Here is a 23,020-nt window from a genome sequence, read left to right as displayed (position 1 = left end):
GTAAAGATGCATATATAATCCATTTATGAATTTCTTTCAGATATTTTTTCCCTTGAAATAAATGCCCCCCTATTTTTTCCCATTTAAATGATAGACAATAGAATGTTCCGAATTGATGGAATTGTAATCAAATGAAATGAAATTGTGTCCTTTCACAGCTGACAATTGCCAAACAGATGTGGTATGAGCAGATTTGTGACTTAATTAAACGGTCCAGCAATGAGAATTGGTTGAGATAGTATCATATTTCTGTTGGCGCTTTCCTTCTTGACCAATATTCTCGTGATTCCTTAGATGTTGAGAGAGTTGGGTTCCAGAATATTCACTTAAACATCTAAAGAGTACAGGCACACAGTTCAACATTCTTAAATTTCAATGAGCGAATACCCACTATTATGAAAAACAGAAGTGAAAAAAAACCCCTCAAATAATGAACAAATTTGACAGATTCATCCCAAAAGACCTTGTGTGTGGAGTATCACTATCAAATAGATTACCCGTTGTCTTACTTCTGATTTCTGTATTTCGGCCATTCATTTTCTATTGTGGTTGAATAGGAGACAATCAAACTACAAACACATTTATTATGACTTGATTGCTCATAATTTTCTTTTTGAAAAAAATCTATAATCTTTTGCGAATTATATCATCAGTACAAAAAATATATGAATGAATGGTAATATATTACCACCCTGAACTTCGATTTTAATGTATCACAATTGACACTTTATTGATTTTATTTTCTGCAATTTTGATTCGCTTCTTTACTTGATATTTATATGGGTATTTACAGCACATAGTTACTACCATTCCTCAAGTTTAAAGCAAGGTGACAAATTCAGTAATCTTGTAGATTATTTAATCCAATATATAATCCATATTATATATCCATATATAGCTTGCTATCATTGATTGAATCATTTTGCTTGTTGAGTTTGTTCCAGTGATGCCAATTTTGCTTGTTAGGTCCATAAGTTGTGGTAATTTGAATTTGATAGGGTAGTATAATTGAATGCTTGATAGACCTTACAGAGCAATTTGATAGCAGATTGTTAGTTAAGCACCCAGAAAGCTCAGTATATAACCTGAAAACGGTGAAAAACGAAACAAGAGAGAATCTTGTGGTTTTGTGCAATTTTGATTTTCAAAAGTATTTGCAGTTGTCAAATAGTTTCTGGAATATTTTGTTATGTCAAAAATAATCTCTGCTTGCTATAGAATGCCATTCGGATTATCCATTGCCCCTGCTGTATTTCAACCAACCTTCATGATGTGGTGATATGACCTTTTTGTTTGTTTTAATTTAGCACATTGCTTGTTCTTTACATTTTCAATCCATGGTGCATAAATAGAAATTTTCTTCCAATACAATTATTATTTTGGTCGATTTCAATATAGATATCATTTTGGATAAGAAATGCTACTCCAAATAGGATAAACCGTTTAGACTCTTAGAACCTAACCATGCATGATTCAACCCCCAGATTATGATTTCATCTTTATTAATTTGTGTGCTTTAGGAAAATATTGTGCATTTGGAACAAAAACCCATTTAATTTGAAATTCATTTTTTGCAAATACTCATAAAGAATAACCAATTCATCTATCAGACATTTTGAAAATTAAAAATAAGACATGCCTTTGTAGAAGATAAAAATATTTTCTGAGGTCAGTTTATGAAATAAGAGGCAATAATTGTAAATGAAATTGATCATGATGGGTTATAAAATATGATGAAAAAATGTAAATGAAATTTATCTTACCTATTGGTTTATAAACCTACCTGTGCATATCTTCAGGAAGTGTATCGAGACAAGAGTCAACATTGCCGAGCACACTAATTGAGAGAGTTTAATTTAGCCATATGTTTGGTGATGATGTTAGAGATTTTAATCGATTTCAATCCTATTTTTCTTCCATTTTTTAAATATTTTCAAAGACTCTTAAATTAATGGTTTAGTATGGTTAGAATATTGTTAGTTTGTTTCTTACATCTTTATCGATTTATTGTAATAACAATACGATTTGCCTATTCTAGCATGTACGTAGGCTGGATGATGTTAAACGATTTGGAGTTACAGGACTGTGATGTAATGTACATGTATCATAGCTTGCAACCCACTTTGCCATCCAGGCCACAGATTATTGATTTTTAGTCAGTGGCATTCTGTCTCTCTGATAGTTTTTTGTGAGTTTTCATACAAATTCAGGATTATGTTTTATTCCCATTCTTCGAAGCTCTTTAAGCTGAGAAAATAGCGTGTTTTATAGACTTTTAATCAACATGGAGTGTTCATTTGTAATTCTTGGTACGTAATTTCAATTTGGATATGATTTATATGAAATTCAGAAAAGGGTTTTTAGGATTTTGTCGGAAATTTCTATTACAATTAGAATTATTAATTTGTTTAAATCTGATTCGTTGTCTTTATATTCTTTTGTATTTAGTAATTGGTACATAAATATTGTTTTATTTGACTATTTTCTTTCTTTATGGATCAATGTCCTCAGTCTTGTAGCAAAACACGCTAATTCAGTATGTGTAGAAGACCTATTGGCAGCTGAAAACATTGAATGTGGAATTAAATGCCTGTGATAGAAACCATATAACGATTTCATTTCAGAACCATGTGTACATCCATTTTAATTTGGAAATTGTGGGCTTTTAGCTTATTCACCTCTTTTAAAAAAATTTGTATGTGTCCCAGTTATTGTTTTGTCTATTAATGTTGCTTTAAGTGTTTTAGGGGGTTCGATTCTTGTATAAGGTATATTGTTAAAGGAACCGTCTCAGATATACAATTTCTGTTTAAAAGTATCCCAGAAATCCTTGTCTTAGTCTCATGCAAATATCTAAATCTCTATTTATGCTTTTCCGGGGAAATCCAAATTTGTTAAATTTCAGGATTCTGTTTCGACACTATGTCGATAAGGTATTTGGCTGCATGGTGACACCTTTCTGGTTCCAACAAAAAGTAAGGTTTTCAAACTCAGTTACTGATGCATGGGAGTTTGTTTGTTTTTTTTTATCAGATCACAAAATGGATTATTTTTTTTTAAATCAGAGTTACCTATACCATTGTTGAACAATTTGGCAATGTAACTAAAATGTCAATCCATTTTTTAGACACGGAAGATCCCCAACTTAAGCACATTGTGAAATTTGGGACTGTTCCTTTAAAGGAACTAAACCGCTTTGATTCAGGTCAAAATAAAGTATTTTATGTGTTTTTTCTTCTCCTGAAGTTGGTATGTTTAATAATTTTAATTTCATCTTTGACTTAATGAATCAACAGCAGATCACAAAATGGGTTATATTGTACAACACAGGCTTTATCGATCCATGAGGAAAAATTTTCAGTGAAGACAGATTGTCTTGTCACAAAACAAATTAACACATAAAACACATTAAAATTTGCAATTTTATTTTTGACCCAAATCAAAGCTGTCTAGTGATGTTAAGACATGGTTATATGGTAAGAAAAACCTGTCTCTTTCTGTTAATTCTGATATTTCTTTCTTATAATTAATGCTTTTAAACAGTTGTATAGAATTTTACACTGTAACCCAAGTATCGTTTAATCTTGTGTATCTAGCACTAATTTTTTTCACATTCGTTTAATATCAAATCTTTGTTTAAAAATTTGTAAAAACTGTTTAAAATCACCATAAATCGTTTAATTTGTACTTCTGTCCAGTTTAAAGATGACCATTCAATTTTGATAATGAGTGTCCAATTTACAAGTGTTTAATTTCTCAATCATTGTTAAAAAATAAACAACCCAATTCATTAATGATGTATAATGATTAATTTTTGAACAGTGATCAGGAAATTAAATTCTTGTAAATTGGACACTCATTATCAAAATTAATCAGTCAGCTTTAAACTGGACACATTTACAAATTAGATGATATTTGGTGATTTTAAACAATTTTTACAAATTTTTAAACAAAGATTGGATATTAAACAAATGTGAAAGAAATTAGTGCTAGATACACAAGATTAAACGATACCTGGGTTACAGTGTTATCTTGTTTAGAATTATGAATACGCTGACTTCCAAAGGTAATATAAACATTTTTAAGGAAAATTTACTAAGACTTTATACTGTTTTGATTTTACAGAAGACTCGAGGAAGCACAAAACAACTTGTCCAACTCTTCTCAAAAAATTTCAAAGCTTAACGAAGAAATTACGGCGTTGAAGGAGGAGTTTGAGAAAAATAAAGAAGAAATTGTAAATAAAAATAATCTTGAACTGTCAGCTGTACAGGGACAGTTTGAGGATGTGGTGAGTTCTTTTTACAGGATAAAATGCACAAAACTACAACCAAAATTACTATTTGAACTTCATAGATAAAATTACTGAAAGTCAACCAAGATTACTAACAATGGGAACTTCCAAGATCTAGATAAAATGAATGAAAGTACAATTAAAATACTTAACTTGTAAGCTTATACTAGCTATAATGAATGAATTTCATAGATAAAATTAATGAAAGTCAACCCAGATTATTACCAATGGGAACTTCCAAGATCTAGATAAAATGAAAGAAAGTACAATTAAAATACTTAACTTGTAAGCTTATACTAGCTATAATGAATGAATTTCATAGATAAAATTAATGAAATTCAACCCAGATTGTTACCAATGTGAACTTCCAAGATCTAGATAAAATGAATGAAAGTACAATTAAAATACTTAACTTGTAAGCTTATACTAGCTATAATGAATGAATTTCATAGATAAAATTAATGAAAGTCAACCCAGATTGTTAACAATGTGAACTTCCAAGATCTAGATAAAATGAATGAAAGTACAATTAAGATAACTAACTTGTAAGCTTAAATACTAGATATAATGAATGAAAGTACTACCAAGATTTTTAACTATGTGAAGTTCTAGATAAAGTGAAAAAAAGTACAACCAAAATGATTGACTATGTGAACTTCCTAGATAAAATGAATGACACTACATACTTTATTAACTGCACATGTACAACCAATATTACTATGTGAACTCTCATGGTAAAATGAATGAGATAGTGCAAAATAAATGATTAAATTATCGAATTTGAGTAGTGTTTCAAGGCTGTTCAACAAACTGATTTACTAGTATCCATAATTCGATGTCAATTAAAGATACATTATGGGAGATTTGATAACGAGTTGGCAGTTCTCACTATAATAATTAAAAACTAGTTAACGCAACGGCAATTTGCTGAAAATTTCATTCAAATTGATCCACTATGAACAGAGAACTAAGCTAATGAAATTTCTGCCTAGCCTCGGTCATCATTACTAAAGTCAGTACGATAAACAGCATAGTCTTGATTATCCATTTAATCGTTTAATCGAGAAGGAAAGTTATGCAGTAAATCGGCTCACAATCCACTTAAGATCACGGGCTAGCGATGCCATCTAGAGTTGATAGGGGAAGTAACTCTGAGATGTTGTAATATAAAAGAATATTTTAATCAGTATTGTCGTAAGTAACAATATCTTTCTTTATTACAGCAAGCTGAACTTACTAAATCTAAATCTAGAATAGAGAAATTAACTGAAGATTTTACTAAAGAAAAAGAGGAAATGATAAGTAGAAAAGATGGTGAGATTAGTGAATTAAGGAATCAAATAGCAAATAGCGTAGAGGCTTTAAGTCAACAAGAGAACAAAACACAGGCACATAAACAGGTTAGTCAGAAGTTATCAATGCACAATTGTGATAAACACAGGCACATAAACAGGTAAGTCAGTAGTTACCAATGCATAATTGTGATAAACACAGGCACATAAACAGGTTAGTCAGTAGTTGCCAAGACACAATCGTGATAAACACAGGCACATAAACAGGTTAGTCAGTAGTTACCAATGCACAATCGTGATAAACACCTTTATTATGTACATAAGCCACAGTGACTCGGTGAGTAAAACATAAACAGGTTAGTCAGTAGTTACCAATGCACAATCGTGATAAACACCTTTATTATGTACATAAGCCACAGTGACTCAGTGAGTAAAACATTAGCTCGCTAATTTGAAGGTCCCGTGTTTATCTGGATTTTCCTGACAGAGGAACAGCGTATAGTCATTTGGATGGGCTGAAAAAACCTGAGACCCTATGTACACATAGGCATACACATAAAAGATCCCACTGCAGTTTGAATTTGATATAAGGCCGTAGACCGCTGTTTGGGCAAAATTTCCTTCATATCACACTGTGACGCACGCCCGTCTTTATTAGCCCAGTCAGAGCAGAACAGTAGGACGTTAAACCCATTTTATTTCATTTTGTCAACCCTTTGTGACAAATAACCTGTTTCTTATTTTTAGTAGAACTAGAATAGCTGCAGTTAATATATTTTCTCCCACTTATAAATGCACCCTTCCCCCCCCCCCCCCATTTGCTAGTCTCATGGCTACTCCGACTGCTAAAGAGGGGGTTGGATGGCTGAATGGTTAGCACGTGCGCGCTGTATCATAAAGCCTGTCATTTAGTCAACTGGCGTGGTTTTGGTTCCCCGGTTGTACGTGATAAGGAATAGGGACGCCTGTCCAATCTCGTGGGTTTTCTCCGGTTCCTCCCGTTTCCTCCCACTGCTAAAGACCTACGCGCAAACGAATTATTGAAATAAAAATTATACCATGTGTTAGTCCCGAAATGACCTAGTTTGTGTCGAGTGGACGTTAAACCCCATTTCTCTCTCTCTGACTGCCAAAGAGAACATCATATGAAAAGATTATTGAACTATAAATGACACATAAAAAGATCCCTAATTAGTTGGAATTAATTTGATACTTGACAAATTTTTATGGTGATGAGTTCTTGAATAGCATTTGCGTAACATTTATTGCCATATTCATCACAATTTATTTTTATTTCCAGGTTTTAGACACAATAACACAAGACAGAGACTCGTTAAAATTCGAGAAAGAAAAATTAGTAAAAAATTTAAAGCGACTGGAAGGAGAAAAAGAAGAATTAAATAAGGAACTAATCCACTCTAAAGTTGAAATGACAAAAATCACAGGTGAACAGAAAACAATGGCTGCCGAGAAGGAATCTATGGCAGAACAAATAGAAACTTTACAGAAATCTGTTGAAAAAACTGATAAATTAAAAGCAGAGGTAAATAATGAAGATTTTTTCTTGGGTGGATTGGGGGGAGCGGGGCTGGTCGAACGAAGAAATGTGTGTGCATTGAGTCTAGTAGCGTGGTTTTGATTTTGATTCTCAGCTTGTAGGAGAAAAGGAAAGGGTTGCCTGTCCATCCTCATGTGTTTTTTCCGGGCCTGGAGTTTTCTCCCACAGCTAAAGACACTTACATTAGCCACCTCTAGTCAAACTCTACATAAAATTCTACAGATTATTCCAGTCTCTAGTAATAATGGAAACACTGGTCACACATTTATCTTCATCCAGTTTTGATAAGCTGAGAATTATCTGATTGATTATAGATCCTGCTTTGTATTATAAAGATATTTGTATCATGCAACTAGTCAATCCACTAGGGAATGCTCTAGTTCTCAACCTTTTTTTTTTTGCCAACAGCACACATTGGAACGCATGAAAAAATAACGGCACACCTGGCTAAATATATATATATGAAAATATTTTAATTTTAGAAAATAAAAACATGGCAAGTCAATCGGTATACAACTGTAGACATAGACTAGTCATAGACACATAGAAAGACTCAATTAAATAAAGAAAAACACAGCTATGAACAACAGTGATTACTCAATTGGGATCACTTGGTTTTTCGCATTTTCTTAGTGTGCCGTTCAGAATTTCGCGGCACACTGGTTGAGAATCACTGCTCCAGGCACTAGAAAATTCTCTCACTTTGGATTGTTAATGATAGTGACTAAATAACTCAGTTGTCTTTTTAACAACTGACATAGAATCACATTGTCGAATATTTTCTGGAAGTTTATTCCACACATAGATGTATACAGAAGGATAAATTTAATTTATTTCATTGTTTTGTCTCTAGTTAGAGAAACAGAAGGATGAATTAAAGAAAGAAAAAGATGAAATCGCAACAGAACGAGATCAACTGAAACAGGAAATAATTGTTTTTAAAGCAGATTTACAACAAAAAGATATTCAGATAGATACACTTCAAAAAGAGGTGGGTGATCATTTACCGGACGTCCCGAATATTAACTCATGCCGAGAAAATACTCAAGGATTATTCAAGGCCTTAATTATTGAGAGGTGTCACCCATGGGACTGAGGAAAGTTCAGTTGGGATGGTAAAACTGAGCTTCACCTGTGTACACATTGAAGTGCATGTCAAAGACCCCTTGATGGTTGGAAATCCAAGAACAGAGTTATCATGTTGATGAAACATTAAAAATCAACAAGGACAGCTGTCCAGTCATTTGGATCGGATGAAAAAAACGAGGACCTGTGTATACATTGGCATGCCATAGTGCCGCAACCCAGGCTAAATTTCCCTCATAGCACACTGTATGGTATATGCCCGTCTTCATTAACCCAGTCGAAGCAGAACAGTAGAATGTTAAATTCGATTTCATTTGATTAAAAAACATTCCGCTCCATGCAAATTTGAATGTTCAGATCTTAAGATAATAGCAACACCACTTAACTTTCCATAAAAAAATTTTTTCTTTTAGTTCAAACATTGTTTAGATCTGTTCTTGCATTAATGAATTATTTTTACAGGTTGAGAAATTGAAAGTAGAATCTGCAAATCAAGCCAAGATATTATTAGAGAAATCACAAACAGAATCAGAAACATCCAATCTGGCCACAGAAATGTAAGGCAATATATTATATTTATTATGGCAGGTTACTAATTTAAAATTTTGTTTTGAAAAGTTTGATTATAACGGGAAATCTTTCTAGTTTATTATATCTGCATTTCAAATTTTGAAGTAGCTTCTTTTATGTGAGGGGTTTTTGATGGCCGAATGGTTAGCACGTATGCGCTGTATCATAATGTCTGTCATTGAGTCAACTGGCATGGTTTCGATGCCCTGGTTGTACGTGACAAGGAGTAGGGTCGCCTCTCTATACTTGTGGGTTTTCTCTGGGTCCTCCAGTTTCCTCCCACTGCTAAAGACACCTTCACGCAAGCGAATTATTGAAAACAAATTGAACCATATGTTAGTCTCGAAATGACCTAGTTTGTGTCGAGTGGACGTTAAATCCCATATCTCTATCTTTCTTTTGTGTGACACTAAACTAAAATCTAATTATTTGTAATTAACAGAGACAATTTACAGATATCACTACAGAGTGTAGAATCTGAGTTAAAGATAACACAGGCTGAAAGAGATGAGATGAAATCGAAATTACAGTTAGCCGATTTAATATCAGAACAACGACAAAAGGTAGGAGGATTATTACTCATCTTTCAATAGTTTTCTTTACTTTGAAAAGTTTTTTTGTTGCAATGGTTATATGTGCATCAAGGGACCCATTTGCTCAAATGTTGAATGGTTTTGTTAAATTCACTCCCTTCTTCTGTCTAGCAATTTTAGACAAAATGTCAGACACTTGTGTATTTGTACTTTTATGTCTCTAACTTTTGTACTGAGATTTATAAAAACATATTGCTTAAACATACATTATACAAGAGCTAAATCTGCCTATTGCTGGTCTTTCTTTAGGCCTGAAATGTTTTCTAAATTATTAATTAGACATTAATTAACTTATCCAGGCCATAATCAACTCTCGATGGCATTTGATTTCTCCGACATTAAATAGATTAGAACAGTTCAGCCATATTTTGATTTAAGCTAAAAATGGAGAAGTGAGACTTGGCTTCAAACAACCAGTACGATGGTTGAAATTATTGCAAACATCTTGTCAAACCTTCAAAGGCTAATATCTTCGCTCACAATAGAGTAATTTGAATGAAATTTTCAAATTATTCATTTAACATTATCTATTTTCAAACTATCATAGCAAGAATGGCTAGCTCTTTATCTAAATCTTACAAAATGTATCTTTAAAAAAGACAACCCTGTACTGTACAAAATTATAGTGCCTGCTATCCAGGCTGGATTGAGCTTTTATTGATTATTGATTCCAGATTCCTTTTCTCCAAGCACCTTTTTTAGTGGTGCAGGATGGAGGGCCTGACAAGGACAGCTGTCTAGTTGTTTGGGTGGAGCGAAAAAAGAGGTCCTGTGTACAAATTGACGTGCACGTAAAAGATCCCTGGGCAGTTGGAATTCGATAAAAGAGTAGGCCATGGTGCCACTGCCCGGGTAAAATTTCCCTCATAGCACACTGTATGGCGTATGGCCGTCTTCAATACCCCTGTCAGAGCAGAACAGTAGGACGTTAAACCCCATTTCATTTCTTTTCTCTAAGCTCTTGATGACAAATTCCACAAATATTGGTAGATTCTACATAATGAATAATTGTTTATTTATTATGATGGATGTTGGACAGCTGTCTAGTCGGTCGGATGGGACGAAAAACCGAGGTCCCATGTACACATTGGCATGCACGTAAAAGATCCCTTGACAGTTGGAATTCGATATAAAAGTAGGCCTATTGCCGCTGTCCGGGCAAAATTTCGCACATAGCACACTGTATGGCGTATGCCAGTCTTCATTAGCCCAGTTCAGAGCAGAACAGTAGGACATTAAACCCCATTTCATTTCATTGTGAGAAATATATTATATAATGTAGTTGGGAGCCCAGTGGCTCAGTGGCTAAGACATTGACTCGTTAACCTGTATGGCCCTGCGTTGGCTGAGAAAGTTCATCAGGATTTTCTGTCGTAGTTCCCAATTGTAGGATGGAGGACCTGACAAGGGACGACGTATAGTCGTTCTGATCGACGAAAGACTGAGGTCCTATGCAGAAATTGCATGTTGGAATTCCATAAAACATTAGGCTGTAGCGCTGCTGTCATAGCACACAGTATGGTGCAAGTGCATCTTCATTAGTCCAGTCGGATCAGAACAGTAGGATGTTAAAACCCATTTCATTTCATGTATATTAATTATGTAGTTACAAGAAGAGAAAAGTCAACTGCAGAATGAATTACAAGAGACTAAAACAAGGTAAAATTTATAAATTATTTTGTCGAGTATTAAATTAGATTTGTTGGAAATGATTAATTTTGAATAGAATAAAACACTAACTGAAGAATAATGTCTGATTTGAACTTGATTAAAGCAGCTCATTGTCATTGTCATTTTTCAGAGATCATATGTTAGTCCTAAAATGACAAATTTTACGTTTAGTGGACATTAAACCCTGTTTCTCCCTCCGCCAAATACTTTCAAATTATAATTTGTTTTGATTAGCTTTTAGTAATTGAACATATTAACACAAAGTACAATTTTATGGATACACAATTACTGAGTTTAATACTGAGCGACGTTTCCATAAAATTGTACCTTGTGTCAAATTATATAATTGATTAACTCCTATATATAGATAGATTAACACAATTACGTAATGTATTGTTAATTCCTTGTGACAAATATATAATAACCCATTTATGTAGCAATATATGTAATTATATTTAAAAATTGTGTTGTCATAAAAAAAACTTCTAATATTTATGTGTTTGTTTGGCTGCTAATTAATCTAAATGGTTTAAACAACTTTAATGTCCTATTCATGGTAAGAAAAAGTAATCAGCTTGGCATGAATTGTAACATTTTATTATTAGTAGTAGATATTACTTTAATTAATATTTGCTTCATTAGTTTCAATAATCATATAATTATTATATAGCTGTTATTACTGTAACCCAGGTATCGTTTAATCTTGTGTAACTAGCACTGATTTCTTTCACATTCATTTAATATCCAATCTTTGTTTAAAAATTTGTAAAAACTGTTTAAAATCACCATAAATCGTTTAATTTGTACTTCTGTCCAGTTTAAAGCTGACCATTCAATTTTGATAATGAGTGTCCAATTTACAAGTGTTTAATTTCTCAATCATTGTTAAAAAATAAACAACCCAATTGATTAATGATGTATAATGATTAATTTTTGAACAGTGATCAGGAAATTAAATACTTGTAAATTGGACACTCATTATCAAAATTAATCAGTCAGCTTTAAACTGGACACATGTACAAATTAAACGATTTATGGTGATTTTAAACAGTTTTTATGAATTTTAAAACAAAGATTTGATATTAAACGAATGTGAAAGAAATTAGTGCTAGACACACAAGATTAAACGATACCTGGGTTACAGTGTATTATGGTGTATATATAGATGTAATGAATTGTATTAATATTGCAATAAAACATTTACTGAAATATCTGGGGCCTATTTCACAAAATTTTAACTAAGATAAAATCCAAATTTTAGTAATCTGATTGGATAATATTAGATTGATTTTAGTGCTTAGCCAATCAAAATTGAAGTATCTACTAAAATTTGGATTTTATCTTTAGTTAAGATTTCGAGAAACAGGGCCGAGGTGACTAAGTGGGTAAGACGCTGGCTGGCTATCCAGGAGAACGGGTGTTCGATCCCTGCATTGGCCGAGAAAGTTCATCCAGATTTTCCGGCGTGGTTCCCCCTTGTGAGTGATGCAGGACAGAGGGCCTGACAAGGACAGCTGTCTAGTCGTTTGGATGGGACGAAAAACCGAGGTCCCTTGTACACATTGGCCTGCACGTAAAAGATCCCTTGACAGTTAGAATTCGATATAAGAGTAGGCCCCAGTGCCGCTGTCTGGGCAAAATTTCCCTCATAGCACACTGTATGGCGTATGCCCGTCTTCATTAGTCCAGTTCGGAGCAGAACAGTAGGACATTAAACCCCATTTCATTTCATTTTCATTTCACTGTAATATCAATAATGATGGTAAAGTACTGATGGTAATAAGCTTTAAAAATTAATTTGGATGTAGCATGGACAGCACCTATTGTGACATCTGAATCATTAAGCAGTGCTTTGGAGATGGTCTTATGTAAATTTTTCCCTAGTTAATTGACAAAATGGAATATGGGGGAAAATAATTGGGATAAGGCTTAGAAAAAAGCATCAATGAAAAATCAGATTTGACACTACTGCAGTCGTAAAAATTAAAAAAACAAAATGATTATCACGGAAAACAGAGCATGCTACATTGTAAATATGAATAAGATTTCATTGTTAGCCAGCTACAATTTTGATCACCAAGCAGTGAAAATGCACTAAAAATAATGCCACCATGTTCTAGACTAATGGTGGAATTACATTTAACTAATTAATAAAACTAATGGGTTTAAATTGCTTCTGATGATTTTTCTTACTAATTAACAACTCGGCTTTGCTTATAAATAGGTACTAAGGAGATGATCTAGCTACTTTCACAAACATTTTTACATATTCACAACCTGGCTTTGATTATAATCACACTGGAGGTTTAGGTACTAAGCAGGTGATCTACCTACTTTTCAAGAATATTTTTACATATTCACAACCTGGCTTTGATTATAAACACACTGGAGGTTTTGGTACTAAGCAGATGATCTGGCTACTTTCACAAACATTTTTACATATTCACAATCTGGCTTTGATTATAATCACACTGGAGGTTTAGGTACTAAACAGATGATCTAGCTACTTCAAGAGCATTAATAAACTTTTCAAAATATTTTGAGATTTTTATATCATTTATATATTTTGATTCTTATATGGGAATGCTTTGTTGTACAGTACAAGTATACGTCCATTTGTTCTTTAAGCTTTGCTTTCTTTTTTCTGTAAGCAAATTTTGTGCTAAATGGATTTGATTCAATTCTCTTTTTTTTTTGCAAATAGAACAGGAGCATCTATATGTCACTGTAATCCGGGTATTATTTAATCTTGTGTGTCTAGCACTAATTTCTTACACATTCATTCAATATCAAATATTTGTTTAAAAATTGATGAAAATCTTTTAAAATCACCAAAGATCATCTAATTTGTACTTGTGTCCAGTTTGAAATTGACCTTTCAATTTTGATAATGAGTGTCCAATTTACAAGTGTTTAATTTCTCGATCACTGTTAAAATATAAACAACCCAATTGATTATTGATGTATAATGATTAATTTTTGAAGAGTGGTCAGGAAATTAAATACTTGTAAATTGGACACTCATTATCAAAATTAATCAGTCAGCTTTAAACTGGACACAAGTTCAAATTAGATGATTTTTGATGATTTTAAATGATTTTTGCAAATTTTTAAACAAAGATTTGATATTAAACAAAAGAAACAAATTAATGCTATATACACAAGTTTAAATGATAAGGGGAGATAAGTGATTGATAAGGGTGTTATGATATACTAGCTTGGTGATACAATATATGAAAGTAATGCTTACTATACGATCCAACACATATGGTTATAAGCTCATCTAGGTTTTGGGAGCCATATGGTTGCTCAGTGAATATGGCTGTTGGACACTAATCAGCAGTTCCCAGGTTCGACCCTGGTATTGGCTGAAAAAGTTTCCCCATTGTAATCGATGCAGGACAGATTTAGAGGACCTGGTTTCCCCAAAGGGATCTAGTTGCTCAGATGGGATAATAAACCAATGGCCACTCATGTGTACATGTACATCCACCACCACCCAGGCAAAATTAGCCTGATGGTTCGGATCAGTGGGCACTGAACCCCATTTCATAGAATTTTAATTAAATAATAGATTTCAGCGCCACTGTTAAGACAATGTTTCTCTTATATCACACTGCATGGTGTACGCCAGATTTCATTAGGCTTGTTGTTGGTGTATAAATGTAAGATGTTAAACCAAATTTGCATTATTTAAATTGTGTTACCATAGTGAAACCTGATCTGATTAAAACACAGATCCTATTTCATTTCGTTTTTTATAGTTCAAAATTTCGTTTTACTTATTTTTACTACACTAAGATCTGGAAGAGTTGTTATATTACCAGCGTTTTGGTTGAAGTGAGGGTTTAGCCAATGAAACAGTCTGTTTCGGCGACTTCTTGGGTAAACCACTAAAAACGTCAGTGCTGATTGATTATTCAATGTATGACATCATAGGGTCAAAAGCTGCTCGTACAACCCCTGACACTACCTTCCAGTACAAGTTGTCAGATCTTCATGTAGTGTAGGCCATCGAAAGTATAAGAAAACGAAACGAAATATAGATCTGTATTTTAATGAGATTGAGTGAAACCCTCGTATATTTCAATCCAGGGCCCCTATTCACGAAAACTTAAACTAAGTTACAACCAAAATTTTAAGAAATACTGCCACTTCATTGGATATATGTAAATTGATTTTACTGGTCAGCCAATCGAATTGCAGTATTTCTTAAAATTTCGATTGTATCTTAGTTTAAGTTTTCATGAATAAGGGCCCAAGACTTAACAATAAGGTTCTTAGAAGCAATTATACAATCTGTTTCACAGCGGGGGGGGGGGGGGCTGAATGGTTAGCGTGCGCGCACTGTATCGTAAAGTCTGTCGTTGAGTCGACTGGCATGGTTTCGAATCCCCGGTTGTACGTGACAAGGAGTAAGGTCGCCTGTCCAACCTCGTGGGTTTTCTCCGGGTCCTCCGGTTTCCTCCTACTGTTAAAGACCCCTACGCGCAAGCAAATTATTGAAATAAAATTGAACCATGTGTTAGTCCCGAAATGACCTAGTTTGTGTCGAGTGGACGTTAAACCCCATCTCTCTCTCTCTCTCTCTCTCTCTCTCTCTCTCTGTTTCACAGCCATAATGTGAACGCCTTTTAACTCTGTAGATGTTGACTGACCTTTTAAGGTCACATGCAGTATAGGTCTACATGTGACATAACATCTTACAACGTCGAACCACAAACTGGTCCAAGCAGAATTGGTGCCTTTTACTCATTTTATGCCTTTGCATACTATTTTATGTACTCATTTACACTAAATAGGAAATATATTTTAGACACCTTGTTTAGCCAAAAGAAAAACAATTAATATTGAGAGCTAATTAACTTGTTCCGATGATCAATTTCATCCCTCTCAGTAATGGTAGCAACCAAGCAAATATTTACTGCTGTGTCCTGTTTCTCGAAATATTAACTAAAGACAAAATCTAATTTTAGTAGATACTTCAATTTTGATTGGCTAAGCGCTAAAATCAATCTAGTATTATCCAATCATTTTACTAAAATTTAGATTTTATCTTAGTTAATGTTTCGAGAAACAGGCCCCTGATCATATTGTCAATTATAGTGAAACATGCTTTTGGAAACCTTTATAGTACCAACCAAACAAATATTGAATACTGATCATTTTGTCTATTATAGTAAAACACGTCTTTTTGGAATCCTTCATGATTCATATATACTGAAGTGACATACTCCACAATTAAATATGCCAATTGTTGTATTTATAGATTCAGTGAAGATTTGTCTAAAGTGGAAACTGAGAAGACATCTTTACAGGCTAAGATAGATAACTCTGCTGTACAGTTAACTCAACAAGGCAAAGATCTGGATGTCTATAAGAAACAGGTAGGTTGTAATATATTACACAGGACACAATTCTATGGCATACATTTACTGTTTATTGCTTGATAAAGACTAGAGAAGAATCAATATCCTCAGTGGTCTCATTCCATTCTACTCCACTATACCCTGGGTTCATCCATGGGGAAGACACATATTCAAATTACCTCCCTTGATGATTGTGTCATTTTTATCGACCAATACACTTGATACCATAACGACTTGCCACTGCTTGTTTTGACTGACATAAAAACATCTTTCCCCATCAGAAAGATGTACTAACACATCTTTTTGTGTGCATGTCACTTTTTACATATTAAATTTCTTGCAAACTTACTCATGTTGTTGAGAACGTAAACAATGAGACTAAGACTGGTTTAGAATCAAGTTAAATCAAGGGTAGATAATCATCTTCAATTATAAGTAGGTCCCGGATATCATTCAGATTTGATGAAAAAAGGAAAGAAACTGAGCTTACCATCTATAATCTAATACACATATTCAGTTAATAGATTGCCATGCAGAAAGTGTTAAATACCATCAAGATTCATCAAAAACCGCCCAGTTTGTGCTACCGTTTAGTTTGACATTGGTTGTCTAGTTTATGAAACTAAATGGTCATAAACTGGATGACCAATATCAAAACTAAACTAAATGGTCATAAACTAGATGACTGATGTCAAAACTAAATGATGTTTCTTAAACATGCATTATGCAAGAGAAAAATCTGCTTATTACAAGTCTTTCTTTAGGCCTGAAATGTTATCTAAATTATCAATTAGACATTAATTAATTTATCCAGACCATAATAAACTCTCGATGTCAAGGCTAGCCTTCGATGTAGGCTGGATTAGATTCCTATATGCCGCTAACGGCCAAGGATAATTAAATCAGAAAAAGTGGATAATCGAGACTATGCTGTTTATATTAATGATTTTAGTAATGATAACCGAGACTATGCAAATTACCTTTACACTATCTAGTTTTTAACTATTATAGCGAGAACTGCCATCTCTTTATCTTATCTCCCATAATGTATCTTTAAACTAAACGGTAGCACAAACTGGGCGTTATTTGATGAATCTTGATGGTATTTAATACTTTCTGCATGGCAATCTATTAACTGAATATGTCACTTTATGTGTATTAGATTATAGATGGTAAGCTCAGTTTCTTTCCTTTTTTCATGAAATCTGAATAATACCTGGTCCCTAGTGATAAGTAGGTCCTGGGTTGGGGGGGGGGTAAAGGTGGGTAAGACGCTGGCTCGCTAGCCTGGAGGTCTGGTGTTCGATCCCTGCATAGGCCGAGAAAGTTCATCTAGATATTCCGGTGTGGTTCCCACTTGTCATTGATGCAGGACAGAGGGCCTGACAAGGACAGTTGTCTAGTCGTTCGAATTGGACGAAAAAACGATCTCCTGTGTACACATTGGCATGCACGTAAAAGATCCCTTGACAATTGGAATTCGATATAAGAGTAGGCCATAGTGCTGCTGTCCGGGCAAAATTTTCCTCATAGCACACTGTATGAAATATGCCCGTCTTCATTAGCCCAGTTCAGAGCAGAACAGTAGGACATTAAACCCAATTTCATTTCATTTCATTTCTTTATCCTGGTGTTGGCAGAGATAGTTCCTGGTAAGGAAAAGCATCAAGATGGAACAACAAAAACAAGTTCACATGTATACCATTGGTAGCATGTTAGGGATTACAATAAGAGTAGGCTATAGCAAAATTTCCTCCGACATGGCACACTGCCCGGTTTATGTTCATCTTCGGGGGGTTGGATGGCCGAATGGTAAGCACGTGTGTGCTGTATCATAAGGCCTGTCATTGAGTCAACTGGCGTGGTTTCGAATCTCCAGTTGTACGTGACAAGGAGTATGGTCGCCTCTCCAACCTCGTGGTTTGCTCCGGGTCCTCCGGTTTCCTCCCACTGCTAAAGAAAGACCTGCAATAGGCAGATTTAGTTCTTGCACAATGTATGTTTAAGTCTCTTAATCCCTGGTTGTACGTGACAAGGAGTAGGGTCGCCCGTCCAACCTCGTGGGTTTTCTCCGGGTCCTCCGGTTTCCTCCCACTGCAAAAGATCCCTACGCGCAAGCGGATTATTGAAATAAGGTTAAACCATATGTTAGTCCCGAAATGACCTAGTCTGTGTCGAGTGGACGTAAAACCCCATTTCTCTCTCTCTCTCTCTTTATGTCCATCTTCATTAGCCTGGTTGATGCAGAAAAATAAGATGTTGAAAACCCAATTTCATTGTTTCCAAGTCAGCAATTGAAGTTCTCCCGATTTTTTATAATGATTTATTTATATTTTATTAACAGATAAGTGATTTACAGAATGAAAACTCATCTTTATCAGACATTCAACAATCTCTACAGAACTCAAATCAACAACATCAACAACAGATAGATGGTTACGTGAAAAAGATACAGAATTTAGAAACAGAGCTAAAAACTGCCCAGGAGAAAACATCTCTCTTACAATCTGTTGATGGTTCAGGTGAGTGAGTGGTAAAAGTTAGCGTCTCATCTGTTTGAAATTCTTAAAGGCTCAATACCACTCTTGTTGTAACTGAATAATATGGCGCAATCTTTATTCTGGTCAACAAATTGCACTATTTTACAATATTTCAATTAATTGATGATACAAATTTCATCTTAACACACCTAATTTAAAAAATTGGAAAAATTCAACTAAATGATTTGAAAAGCCTGATGTAAAGCTTTTCAAATGTGACTTGGATTTAAAAATATTATTGAACCCTCTGGACAAGTAAAATAGGATTTAATGGATAATTTACACAACAGGTAGGACACTAACACATCTAGTACTTAGAATCAGGCTATTTTTTATTTTTTGAATCTGTCAAGCCAGCAAGATTGTTATTGTCCCTTTAATGATTAGTGATTCTAAACAATTTATACTAAGAGGCCTATCAAATTTTGGGGGGTTTGGATGGCCGAATGGTTAAAATGTGCACGCTGTATCCTAAGGTCTTGTCATTGAGTCAGCTAGCGTGGTTTTGATTCCCCAGTTGTATGTGACAAGGAGTAGGGTCGCCTGTCCAATCTCGTGGGTTTTCTCTGGGTCCTCCGGTTTCCTCCCAAGCAAATTATTGAAACACAATTGAACCTTATGTTAGTCCTGAAATGACCTGTTTGTGTCAAAAGCACGTTGAACCCTATTTCTCTCTCTCTCTCCTATCGAATTTCGGTAGTTATGTCCAGGGATGTCATTTCAGAATTTTGGGTGTCAGACATTATTGAGGTTATAGGTCACTAGAAGTCCGAGAAATTGGGATGATAAACTTCCATTCCATTTAATAGTCTTCAACTTCAAACATTTATTATGTTACATGACTTATTTGTATTCTGAATAAAATATTTATGATTACTACAAAAAATAGGTGCAGTTATAATAAGGATTTAAAATGAAGGTTTTATGATTTTAGGTGAAGTTGATCCAGCTAAAGTCAAATTATTAGAAGAAAATGAATCAGCTAAACAACAAGTAAGTGTTGTGTTATTTTCTTGGTGGGGGGTTGGGTGGCCAAATGGTTAGCATGTGCGCGCTATATCATTGAGTCAACTGGTGTGGTTTCGATTCCCCGGTTGTATGTGACAAGAAGTAGGGTCGCCTGTCCAACCTCGTGGGTTTTCTCCGGGTCCTCCCGGTTTCCTCCCACTGCTAAAGACCCTACACACAAGCGAATTATTGAAATAAAATTAAACCATATGATTGTCCAAAAATGACCTAGTTTTTGTCAGTGGATTTTTAACCCCATTTCTCTCTCTCTCTCTATTTTCTTGGTTTAGTTACTTGGACAGATGCCCACCGCATACACTACCATGAACATTAGGATTTTATTCACAAAAACTGAAATTTCGTTCAATTGATGGCAGCATAAAAGCACTGCCATGTTGGTTATTATAATGAACTACTATTCTACTTTTGAAATGAAGTCACTTTTCACTGACGTTGTCAGCCATTCTTTTGTTGCATGTTTTAATGTCTGTGTTAAGTTTTTTTGGGGGGGGGGGGGGGTTGTTAGTTGATATTTTTATATAGATTCATTTTTATACGGCGTCCACAATTGCTTGTTGACGCTCTAGAGGCTAAAGTTAATATCCGATTAACTTTAAATTTATACACAGTGTTTGAGGTCATAAGTCAAAGAATCGTATTGATTTTCAGTGATTTCCGATAACCAAAGTTATTGCCCTTGATCACTTTGGAAGATCTTGGATTGACTTGGATTGATACACACAGTTTATGGTCTTGGGATGAACAAGTATATTGATTTTCAATGAATTTTGATAACTTGAACAGCTAAGCTAAATCCATGATGTTAAATGTTTTGTATAATAAACGTTAGCATGGGGCAGAACTTTATAAAAACCAAACAAATTCTAATGGTTTTTTGATAATTACTTAATGAGTTGTTACTCTTAATCAGATTTTAATGTATTATAAATGTTTGATTACCGAATAAAGTAAAAATATGCGACAACTCTTGTTGACTGCCCGGACGATTTAGCTGCTGTGGATATTTTTATTAATTCTTGGATATTTTTATTAATTCTTGGATATTTTTATTAATTTTTGGATATTTTTATTTTTGGATATTTTTATTAATTTTTGGATATTTTTTATTAATTCTAACCGTCTTTGTAGATAAGTTTCCTGAATAATTTGATAGTAAATCAACAGGGTAAACTACATGAGTTGCAGGTTCGTCTCGAAGCTATGGAATCTGGATCATATAATAATGGTCACTCAGATCTCGCACCAGACGATTCTTCGTAAGTAATTTACATTGTTAGAATATAACTTTATTGAAATAGTAAGTGTAGGGGGACTGCACCACACATAATTTACACAAAAACAAATATACGGACAAGACACAACATTTTGATGGCAATCTGATTAAATTATTAATCTAAAATTTGTTTCGTCTTTCTGTGCTTTGAATATCCCCTACTTAACTTCATATATATCTGACCGGTGTGCAAGAGAGGTCATGTCAGGGGTCTAAAGGCGTAAAGTTTGACAGCTAATGACCTAAACCATTTCTGGGGGGTGGATGGCCGAATGGTTAGCACGTGTGTGCTGTATCATAAGGCCTGTCATTGAGTCGACTGGCATGGTTTCGATTCCCCGGTTGTACGTGACAAGGAGTAGGGTCGCCTGTCCAACCTCGTGGGTTTTCTCCGGGTCCTCCGGTTTCCTCCCACTGCTAAAGACCCCTACGCGCAAGCGAATTATTGAAATAAAATTAAAACCATATGTTAGTCCCGAAATGACCTAGTTTGTGTCGAGTGGACGTTAAATCCCATTTATCTTTCTCCCTAAACCATTTATATGTTCTCCACTGCTTTATAAATGTCTGAGGATCACACTGGTAGAACGCTGGCTCGCTAGCCTGGAGGTCGGTGTTCGATCCCTGCATTGGCCGAGAAAGTTCATCCCGATTTTCCGGCGTGGTTCCCCCTCGTCAGGGATGCAGGACGGAGGGCCTGACAAGGACAGCTGTCTAGTCATTCGGATGAGACAAAAAACCGAGGTCCCGTGTACACATTGGCGTGCACGTAAAAGATCCCTTGACAGTTGGAATTCGATATAAGAGTAGGCCGCTGTCCGGGCAAAATTTCCCTCATAGCACACTGTATGGCGTATGCCCGTCTTCATTAGCCCAGTTCGGAGCAAAACAGTGGGACGTTAAACCCCATTTCATTTCATTTTCATTTCATATATATCTGACCGGTGTGCAAGAGAGGTCATGTCAGGGGTCTAAAGGCGTAAAGTTTGACAGCTTATGACCTAAACCATTTCTGGGGGGTGGATGGCCGAATGGTTAGCACGTGCGTGCTGTATCATAAGGCATGTCATTGAGTCGACTGGCGTGGTTTCGATTCCCCGGTTGTACGTGACAAGGAGTAGGGTCGCCTGCCAACCTCGTGGGTTTTCTCCGGGTCCTCCGGTTTCCTCCCACTGCTAATGACCCCTACGCGTATCGAATTATTGAAATAAAATTAAAACCATATGTTAGTCCCGAAATGACCTAGTTTGTGTCCAGTGGACGTTAAATCCCATTTATCTTTCTCCCTAAACCATTTATATGTTCTCCACTGCTTTAAAAATGTCTGAGGATCACACTGGTAGGACGCTGGCTCGCTAGCCTGGAGGCCGGTGTTCGATCCCTGCATTGGCCGAGAAAGTTCATCCCGATTTTCCGGCGTGGTTTCCCCTTGTCAGTGATGCGGGACAGAGAGCCTGACAAGGACAGCTGTCTAGTCGTTCGGATGGGTCAGAAAACCGAGGTCCCATGTACACATTGGCGTGCACGGAAAAGATTTCTTGTCAGTTTGAATTCGATATAAGAGTAGCCCGTAGCGCCGCTGCCCGGGCAAAATTTCCCTCATAGCACACTGTATGGCGTATGATCGTCTTCATTAGCCCAGGTTATGAGCAGAACAGTAGGACGTTAAACCCCATTTCATTTCAATTCATTTCTCTAGATGTCTCCTATACTTCAGTGCACTCCTCGCGTAAACAAACCATTTT

General features: G+C 35.1%; 2 protein-coding genes across 2 annotated transcripts in view; both read left to right on the top strand.

Annotated features, from left to right (window-relative positions):
• The window catches only part of LOC126825135 (CAP-Gly domain-containing linker protein 1), a 49,432-nt gene extending 43,775 nt beyond the window's left edge, over positions 1–5,657 (top strand). The window contains exons 16-17 of the mRNA XM_056102042.1: positions 4,126–4,291; positions 5,518–5,657. Of these exons, the coding sequence (XP_055958017.1) occupies positions 4,126–4,185 (60 nt within the window). The 3' untranslated portion in view covers positions 4,186–4,291; positions 5,518–5,657. The remainder of the gene's footprint in view (positions 1–4,125; positions 4,292–5,517) is intronic.
• A 182-nt stretch (positions 5,658–5,839) lies between these two features.
• LOC126825141 (CAP-Gly domain-containing linker protein 1) overlaps positions 5,840–23,020 on the top strand; it is a 29,129-nt gene continuing 11,948 nt past the window's right edge. Inside the window, exons 1-10 of the mRNA XM_050554645.2 lie at positions 5,840–5,853; positions 6,887–7,129; positions 7,998–8,135; positions 8,693–8,787; positions 9,243–9,363; positions 11,000–11,052; positions 16,334–16,451; positions 18,778–18,955; positions 19,908–19,966; positions 21,131–21,258. Of these exons, the coding sequence (XP_050410602.1) occupies positions 7,016–7,129; positions 7,998–8,135; positions 8,693–8,787; positions 9,243–9,363; positions 11,000–11,052; positions 16,334–16,451; positions 18,778–18,955; positions 19,908–19,966; positions 21,131–21,258 (1,004 nt within the window). The 5' untranslated portion in view covers positions 5,840–5,853; positions 6,887–7,015. The remainder of the gene's footprint in view (positions 5,854–6,886; positions 7,130–7,997; positions 8,136–8,692; positions 8,788–9,242; positions 9,364–10,999; positions 11,053–16,333; positions 16,452–18,777; positions 18,956–19,907; positions 19,967–21,130; positions 21,259–23,020) is intronic.

The sequence above is a fragment of the Patella vulgata genome, chromosome 6 (assembly GCF_932274485.2).
Source record: "Patella vulgata chromosome 6, xgPatVulg1.2, whole genome shotgun sequence".
Classification (NCBI taxonomy): domain Eukaryota; kingdom Metazoa; phylum Mollusca; class Gastropoda; family Patellidae; genus Patella; species Patella vulgata.
This window is presented reverse-complemented; position numbering and strand designations above follow the sequence as displayed.